Source organism: Falco biarmicus, chromosome 1 (assembly GCF_023638135.1).
Source record: "Falco biarmicus isolate bFalBia1 chromosome 1, bFalBia1.pri, whole genome shotgun sequence".
Lineage (NCBI taxonomy): Eukaryota > Metazoa > Chordata > Aves > Falconiformes > Falconidae > Falco > Falco biarmicus.
Window position 1 is genome coordinate 101,915,785 of NC_079288.1, and position 9,512 is coordinate 101,925,296.

Sequence of the window (9,512 nt, forward strand, 5' to 3'; positions counted from 1 at the left end):
TATTTCCAAACTTCCAGCTCAGGACACCCAGCCATAATTTTCCTTCCCGATTATTGACAGGAGTTATAGTCCAAGCCACAACACCAGCTGGCACTCAAATTTTCAAGTCCAACCTCCCAGAAAGTATTCAGTTGGGACCCTCCAGTTCCTAACTGCCAATTTTCAGGAAATATCCTCCCATTCACTCAGTAACTATGGCATGAAAAATACACAACAGATGAAATTCACAAGTTACACTAGTAGCTTTGCTCCTGTTAGGGTTTCAGGCTGGGAAAGGAAAAGGGAAATCAGCTCAGTTTTCTATGCTCACATTGGTTTAGCCCATCAAGTAGAAAACCTGATATGTAAGAAGACTAGAGGCAGAAGCATTTCTGGAAGAAGAGCCTTATGGCTTTCAAATGGGAGTTGTACTCCATCCCCAGTCTCACTAGGCTATGGCTCAGTTACCACTGAGATTGAGCTTGTTTACCCAAAGCAAAAAGCTTGGCATGACTGACAGAAACAGCTTTTCTTGCCAGAGCTCTAATAACAAATGTCTGTGGAAAAGCCGCTTGGAGAAGTGCTGTTTACTTTGGTAATGAAGCATGTTCCCTGGAATGAAGTCTTGCAATCTTCCCAAGGGATGTTGCAATACATTTACCTCTACCTCAGCTCCATACCATACAGGCTGCTCGCAGAGTCTGAGAACTACTTGGCTATCTCAGGAAGCCAAGGCAAATGCATCTCAGCTACTCTGGACAGGACTACGCTTTACTTTTACATCAGGTACGCAACCGGAGTCCCAATTCAAAACAGTGGTTGGTTCCCTCCCCTGCCCCTCTGCTTCAAGCTAAGGCACAGCCAGCAACCTTTTGAAAATGCTTTTGAGAAAAGGGCCTCTAAACAAGGCTCTCCACCTTTGTGGCTGTGGCTTTAAAGCCAAACTCACCCCCTTGAAACTATTTTTTTTTTTTCCCCCTCAGGCAACTGTGAACTTAGACCCCAGCTCACCGCTGGAAATGTTTAGGGAAAACATCAGCACACACTGAAGGCCATCCAGGAAGAAAAAGAAATACAAGGTATAGTGTAGAAGCCAAGGCTACCTTTTTGTTTCAGGAGTCACTAATCTGAGGCTATCCTGCTTTTCATCATTTACTTAAGACCAAGTTTCAAGCCACTGTCCAAATTCTTTCTGACCACAGAGATGAAAGGCTCTGCCCTCTTCAGTACTCCCAGCTCCTGAGTCCAGTGCAAAGGGCTACTTGTTGGCTTAGACTTCAGCTTGAGATTTTGCTCCCAACGAGGTGGCTCACTTAGCCCCTCCCTGATCCAGTAATGAAAAAACAACTCCTTTGTAGTTGAATTAAATGGACTTCCTACAGAAACAGGTACTTGCATTTGCACATTTTGTTTACAAACAACTTGCACACCTGTGAGAGTACCAAGCTCATACTTCACACATGGCTGTATTTCTTCACAGCTGTACTTCAGGCTCTTAAGTGTTGAAATTCCTGCTTTGAGGAGAAACCAAGCTCTAATTTCAAGTGTTTACATGTACTCCTGAGAGCAAGAAAAAAATCTTACCATGATTAGGTTATGTAAAAAGTTTAATTATAAAATAAATAAGTTTGTTATGGAAACATTAAATATTAAATACAGTAATAAATATTTACACATTTACAGATATGACTTGACAATAATGGTGTTTCTCTGCTACCAGAAGAATTCTGCTCTGTTTATACAGAACACATTCACTCTTCCAAGAAGAAACTGAACTCAAATAATACTCTTGTGCTCAAGACTGCACGGACAGTTCAAGAAACCAAGGACACTTGGGTCAGAAAATTGAGGTAAGTTGAGTTCTTTGCACCAGACCGTAGAGCACAAGAGACCACTGCTTGCTAAGTGTCAGTGCATTAATTTAATTCTTCAAAGGAACAGGTTCTTGGTCAAGTTCAACTGACTGGATCTGATATGAAGCATTTTATATTTTAAGTGCTGCTTAAAGCAACATTAAGTATCTGGGTAACAAGTAGCTTTGCATTTATAACAGATGGGTCCAGGCTTATTAGCTTGTTTGAGCATGGATCTCTTCCTTCAGATACAAAGCTTCAGATCTTGCATTTACTGTCTTGGCATCCTGAGGAGACTAATGTTAACTCAGGCTAGCACACACACAAATGGTCTCTCCACTCACACAATGAGTCCTACTGAATTCAGAGGGATTACTTTCCACACATACAGTAACAGAACCCAGGTGTGGCTGACAAAGATCTGTCACCAACACCCTGCAAGTCAGAACTAGAGATGAAGTCCTTTGAAGCCGATATCAACAGGGAGCACAGTGACAGTAGATTTAGATTTTTCATCCACTGAGGTCTAGGAAGAGAAGTCATCCAGAGCTCTTCCCTTTTTCACTTTGGGAGAGGGAAGGGATTTTTTTCTCCCCTCCATCTATTCTTTGAAGCCATGACAAGCTCAGAGTTAGAGCTGCCAAAGGAGACTTGCTAACAGAAGAAAGTCCATCCACACAACAGCAGAGACTGGAGCTCCAGCACTGATAGAGGGCTCGGTAGCAGTAGTCTCTAGCAGGTCTTGATAGCAGGTCCTCTCTACCCCATAGTGGCAGCTCCTTCCACATCATTGTGCCAAGGTGCAGCGGTAACTGTCCTCCCCAGCAAGCGATTCAGCAGCAAGTGGCATGTTGACATCTCCTTGCAGCAGCCTCTGTCTTTATGAATCAGGGCTTAGTGGCAACAGCTCCAGCTCACAGTGTCCAGGTGGATGTATCAGGTAGCCAGAGGTACCCTGCAGCCTGGCAGTGGCCACATCAGAACTGCTCTGTAAGGGGCAGACCAGGCACATTAATCACTACCCAAGACATAAGCATTCTGTGCTAGAACCACACAAACCTACACCCAAGGCTGGTTGGTTAAGTGCACACACCTGGGGACGCTCTGCCAGATACTCTTCTGCTTCAAGTAAGCTTTGAGCAAAACTCTCCAATTGCCACTGGATAAAGCAGGACAAGGTCTTTAGCTTCCATGTGGCAAAGCAGAACTTCCGAGTTCTGCCAGAACTTCTTCAGGACTATCCTCTATAGTTGCCTCCTTCAGCTTGTAGTATAACTCAGCATGGGTTCTTGAGCCTGCTGTTAGGTACACTTTTGCTCACAAGAGACAGACTTGCTTGCTCATTAACATCCACTACATTTCTCCCAGGAGTGATTCACCTAGGCCAGGGAGCTTTAGCACTCAGTCGCTATGACAGTATGGAACTTGACTGAGAGACTATCTAGAGTGCTCAAAGAACTGGCAGTTTTGTTTTGGTCTATAGCCTCTGAGCACCAGAAGCTTCCTGATACTTAGCAGAAAAGACATGAAAAAGCTCAGTACTTCTCTCATGAGAGGTGATGACTCCTCACTTGGCTGCTGCACTGTCTTCCATCATGGAAGTTTACCATGGTTTCTTGCACAAAACCTGCCCTCTGCCCAGCTGTTAGGGATATTTTTTTTTCTTAAGTCCACTTATCTCCTATCCTCACTTTCTTCAAGACAGCATCCAGAAAGTTAACAAAGCTGTTGAAGAACTTGCACAACTCTTTTTGGGAAACCAGAGACCTGAGCCAGTCATTTACATGTAATCCATGTGTTTCAAAGCACTTGAAGCTTTAAAAGCAAACACTAGCTTCACAAAACACACAATTCTCATATGGGTTACTCCAGCCTAAAAGGCATTCCAAGTCAGCTTCCATACCTGCTTTCTCTTCATTTACACACCAACATGGCCATTTCTGTTTTCTTGTCGAAGTTTTTTCCTTTCTTCTTTCTCTTCATACTGAGGACACTTTTTCCTGACCCTGTGGAATTATGGCATGTTAGAGGTCAATTGGAACTCCGACATTCATCCTGTTGCCACCAGCTCCCACATCCTCTGAAGCATTTAGACTTATGTCCTTTGAATCCTCAAAGCAACTCCTCAGTACCAGGAAGCTTCAAGCAAGGCAGTTTTTAAGCTTTCAGCATCAAGCAGTATCTGATGATAAAAATCAAGGAACCCCCAAGTCAGGTACTGGTAGTTTTGCCTCACAGAGCCAGGGCTTCTTGGCTTAAGCCTGATTAGTTTATCCCAGGAACGGAGCAAAGCACCAGGAGGCAGATTTCCTGGTGGCTTTAGCAAAGGGCTGCAGAGACCAGACTGCTTTCTTCCTCCCCACAGCAAAGCCCTGCAGATTTAATTATCTCAAGTCCCTGTCCCCTTGACATGTCCCTTTTACACACCGCAAGCAAGATCCTTACTGATGTTTTCTTCCCCAATTTCTCCCATCTTTTCTAGTGACTGTTCCAAACAGACCATCTAGCTTCTCTGGATGAAGGTACTCATTAATGAACCGCATGCTTCAAGCTTGTGAGGGTTCAGAGCATTAAACAAATGCAATCCTATTCCACGGCTCACTCCAGAAACTAACAGCGATCATTTGCTCTTACAGCACTACAGAACTAGTCATCTCTCCTAGCACCAAGGAATAAGGCAGCATTCAGAGAACAAGCATTCACCCCATCATTCAAGTTCAGACCTAAATATGAAGCAACAGTGAAATGGCAAATGCGCACCTTGTTTCCTGAATTGCAGGAAAGGGTATACAGCATGTAGCCAATTCAGTTCATGTACTTCAAGATCTAAAATTAGACTGAACATTTGAGTTTCACCTAAGATATCTCAAGCCCTACTGTGGTGGAGCTGCAGTGTTAGAACTGGAGTACTGCTCCAATACCCAGGAAATGCCAGTCTGGCTTCCTGTGCTGAATATCTAAACGCGGCACAAACTCCTGGCAACAAGCAAAGGCACAGGTAGGCATGAGCTGCTGCACACTCCTTTTTAGCAGGTACGAAGAAGAGTTCAATATATGGCTTGCAACACATACCCAGAAAAGCTCTTTTAATTTATTCACAACAGGACTCCAGATTCTGATCACCCACTGAACTGTCAGCAGTTAGTAGAGCTGGAATGGTTGTTCCCTCCATCTTAACAGCAAGCAGTACAACATTTGGGACTGACAGCATTTGCTTCCCACAGTGTAAGTATTTAAGCCCAGCAACCTCGATTAATAAGTGGACAATTGCAGCACCACTTCCTTCCCTCCAGCTGTGTACCCAGCTGCTGGATAATATCCTTGCATGAGGTTGTTACATTACGGCTTACTGGCTTCTCCATGAGGATTAGGGAAGGCGCTGCTGTATCAGCATTAATGCTCCTCCTCCACTTCCTGCTGATGTTCTGCAGCACTGTAACTCTCCTTGTTGTAGCAACAGCAAAAAGGCTCTTGTTTTAAAATACAGGGTTCACAGCCAAGAGCAAGAGAAAGTGAACACTTAGACACTTAGGAACTTCTCAGACTTTGCTTCTACCCTCAGTACCTACCCAAGCTGGTCAAAGAAGTCAGCCCTTTTGAATGCCTTCCACACAGGTATTTCAGAGGAGCTACACACAGTTTTGGGGCTACTGGACACCAGCCCCGCTCATGCTTAAGCTAGACAGAGGATAATACTTACTGCATTATCACAACGGTAAGTACAGTAATGAAGCTGAAGCTCGAGAGCAGGACAGCTACTACTACCAACACAGTCTTCGAGTAGTCTGCCACATCATTCTTCCTTTGAGTCTTCATGAACTGTTCACCACAGCGCTCACCAAAAAAATCCTGATGACACCTGCAAGTAAATATTAACACAAGTTCTTATCAGCTCCTGTGCTGTCTGGAGCCAAGGACACCCACACACATTCAAACCTGACCTAAGACTTTTTCAGAGTTTCCCATGAATCTCAAGATGCTCGCTTCAGAGCATGTTCATGAAATGCAGTCACTGCTCTAGCACAAGGTTTGTCAGCATTTCAACAAGTTGAGATTAGTTTGGGCGTGATGTTCCAGGAAGACACGCCTTTTCATTCTTTTGGTTTGAGTTTATGACCAACTGATGAGTTCAGTGGCTTGTTATGCACCTCAGATTCCATCATCACTTAATTTACATGGCAGAAAGATTCTCAGTCAAAATATGGCAGGAGATGGATCTATGCCAAGCTGACACTGATTTTTTCCCTCCAAGCCCTCGTATGCCACTGGCTCATGCCAATCACACCTAACTCACAAGGTACAAGTAACTTACTTGCAGGTCACCATCTGGAGATGTTCTAGGTATATGCATTCACCATGGATGCAAAAGTTTTTGTACTCCATTTCACAGGGAGTCCCTTTCTTTTTGTTTTTCCCTTTGTTTTTCTTCCTTCTTGATTTGCCGGCATTCTTCTCACCCCCCCTCTTTGTTGGCTTGGGTTTAACCACAGGTTCAACTGAAAAAGGGACAAGATGACTCAGTCTAGACATGCTAAAAAGACAGATTCTGAAAACTGAGTTACAGAATTTGGTGAGGGGTTGGGGGATGGTCACTGCAGGAGAACCTGTGACCAGCAAGCATCACACAGCTGGGCATTTCACACCCAGAACAAAGGCAGCAAGATTAGAAGCGCACTAGGTGCAACTCTGCCACCATTAAGTCCTGTGCAATGCAGACCAAAAGCAGCACACGCACATGAGCCAAGAGAGCCACCAGAGATGAAGAGCAGCAGAGTTGAAGGACTGCAGCATATCACAGCCTAAGACACTTGAGTCAAACTGTACAGGTTCAATCAAAGACCTGTAAAGAACACTTGAGTTCACACTGAGCCAAGCCATCCACAGTTACACATCGCCTCGAATACAAAGGTAACAGCCTCCATCACTCTAAACTCTCCATTCGCATCAGTGATGAAAGGCATTATACTCACTAGATAGTCCTGGGCACTTGCAGAGGCAAGACAGCTCGCCACCCCAGTTAGCATACTTGTTTCTCCCAAACAACCTGCAGTGCCATCTTCAGCAGAAGATTGTTTGTTTCCAGTTCTTCTACTTTCAGAAAGAGGCCAAGTGCACCAGAGGAGTGAAGGCAGGACAGGCTGCAAGAGTCAGGTTATTTGTTCTGCCGCTTACTGTTGCCCCTCATTATCTCAATTAAGACAAACCTCTAGAAGAGTGTGGTTTAAAATGCCTTTGGATTTAAGCAAGGGCAATCATCTTCCTTTCGCTAGGGAGAATGAGCTAAAGCCAGTCACTGATTAAGGGTCATAGGCTCCATAGCTGCTCCATGCACAATCAAAGCTTGACAGCACTGTTTTAGAGCCAGCTGGTCAAGCCTTCTCTGTGCAATACTGTGCTATCCAGGAGCAAACAGTTAACTAGGTGAATTAGAACAGTAGTGCTATTTACAATACTCTTCAATTTCTCTATTGTACACTGCAGACCTAATGAAAATAATCTTGGGAGTAGTAGTATTTTACCCAGAGCACTATGCATATAGGCAGTCACCACAACAGGACGCAACTGGATCCGACTACTTCATAACCCTGTATTTCTAGTGACAGGAGAGCCTGCACAAAGAAACAAGGTGTAATTCACTGTTGTCTAGACACTGATCATTTTCACTTCTAGAGCAACAAGCCTGGCTTGAAGTTACTTAAAAGTAAAAACGCCTTCAGCAACCAGAAGTCTGATTCAAATGGTATAAGCTATATTAATATGTAAACAAGGAACACTGTTCCTGCAGCAAGGTTTCCTGTCCCTGGAAGTGTGAGCTTGCTACTGACAGCTGAGGCCCTGGCTCTGCCCAGTCTGAGTCGACATTTAGGTTCACACTTCCATAATTGAGGCCATCCCCATTCCTCCCTCTTTCAGGCTCAGCTCATCAGTTTGATCTCAGTGTCCCTGTCTGCAAGCTGCACAGCCAGGAAAGCCATCTGCAGTTGAATCATAACAGCTTGAAGGCTCCACAGATAAACTTCATGCCAAGTAGAAGAGCTGGTCTACAAACCAGTCACCTTTGGTAGCAATTCTGGTTTCTGTGCAGTTATACAACACTTAAGTCACCAAGCCAGTAGTTTCACAGGCCAAACTGCTCAGTAACTCTGACATTCCTGTTTCCCCTGGAGGTCTTCAACTCATGAAAAACTTCACCAAGGGTCCACAAATTCCCTAGACTGAGCATCTGGAGTATGATTCCCCCTTCACTTAAGAGGTCCTTCAGATTCAAATCTCAGGGTGTTTCTGCAGAAAAAAAACCAGTAGCCAGACCCACCCTAGAGGGCAACGGCACCAGCCTACTAAACATCGACTGAGGTTCAAGTTGGTTGTAGGTACCTGGCTTGTATTACAACTGTGCTCAGGACAGAAGCAGTGAAACCCTCCTATCCTCATGGTCAGGTGGGCTATTCTGATCTCCTCACAGCTTGGCAAGTGACAAGAAGCTCACACAATAGCTATCAGCAGTGAAGCATTGCCTGAAAGATGCTTAACAAGCTTTCCTGCAGCCACTTAAGGGGTATAAGTGTTTGCTTTCCCAGGAAGTTTTAGTCAAGTCCAACCCAAATAAACCATTATGAGAAAACACCCAGAAACCTCCTGCTGCAAAAGAGACAGTCTGATGTAAACCCGCCTTTAGGGTCACACAGCACCCATAAACACCACCGAAGCTCCCACAGCAAGTGGGAGGCCGCTGCCCCTCACAGCCCTCAGGTTTACCAAGTCGGTGGTCCAGCAGGCCACCAGCTAAGCCGCAGCCCCCACACGCTCACACTGTCACCACTCACGGCAGCCCACTTCGAAGGCAGCGCTTCGAGCTGAAGGACTGCTCACCCCGTGCCCTGCAAGCGTGGCAGCCATGCAGCGGGTGAGCGGACAGGAGGCAGGGCCCGCAGCCACCCCCGGGCCCGGCACGGAGGGGCCCCCCTCACAGCAGTCCCCCGGAGGGCCACCGGCTCACCTCGGATCAAGTCGTCTACGATGTACTGGTGGACGGGCAGCGCTTCCTCGTACTCCTCATCCTCCTCGTAGTCGGGACCCGGCACGGCCTCGCCTTCGCGGGCCTCGGGCTGCCGCGGGCCAGCGCCCCCGCGCCGCTCCGGCTCCGTGCCGTTGAGCGAGGAGCCGGCGACAGACCGGCAGGCTGCGAGGAGAAACGGCGCCGTGGGCAGGGGGCAACGGGAGCGCCGCTGCCGCGCAACGCCCCCCGCCCCCGGCCCCTCAGCCGCCCCGCTCCCCTCCCCTCCCGCCGGCCCCGCACGCACCTGCCAGCACGGCCAGCGCGGCGATCAGCGCCACAGCGCGCATTGGCGGTCCGGGCCGGGCGGCGACGGTGACGGGTGTCGCGGCGGGCGGCGGCGATGCGCAGCGCTCCATGAGGAGCCGCCCGCCGCCGCCGCCCGCTTTATAGGCGGCCGCCGGCCGAGGAGCGGCGTCAGCGGGGCGGGGCGGGCCGGGGCGGGCCCGGCAGGTGAGGGCGGGCGGCGGCGCAGGCGCGGTGCTGCCGCCACGGTGGGCGCTGCGGAGGGGCCGCGGGGAGGGGGCGGCGGAGGGGCTGCGGCCGGCCCGGCGGCGGGGCGGGGGCGCCGGCACTACCCGCCGGCTCCTCGCCGCCGTGCTGTGCCCCGGCTCCTCTGAGGGGAG

The 9,512-nt window shown here is 47.9% G+C and overlaps 1 protein-coding gene across 1 annotated transcript; it reads right to left on the minus strand.

Annotated features, from left to right (window-relative positions):
* Window positions 1-1,568: 1,568 nt before the first annotated feature.
* AREG (amphiregulin) lies at window positions 1,569-9,228 on the minus strand. The gene is made up of 6 exons (XM_056325085.1): window positions 9,134-9,228; window positions 8,830-9,012; window positions 6,145-6,328; window positions 5,533-5,691; window positions 3,736-3,838; window positions 1,569-2,820 (listed from the first exon to the last, which is right to left on the minus strand). Exons 1-5 carry the CDS (start codon window positions 9,174-9,176, stop codon window positions 3,751-3,753), a joined length of 657 nt encoding a protein of 218 aa, XP_056181060.1. The 5' UTR covers window positions 9,177-9,228; the 3' UTR covers window positions 1,569-2,820; window positions 3,736-3,750.
* Window positions 9,229-9,512: the final 284 nt, after the last annotated feature.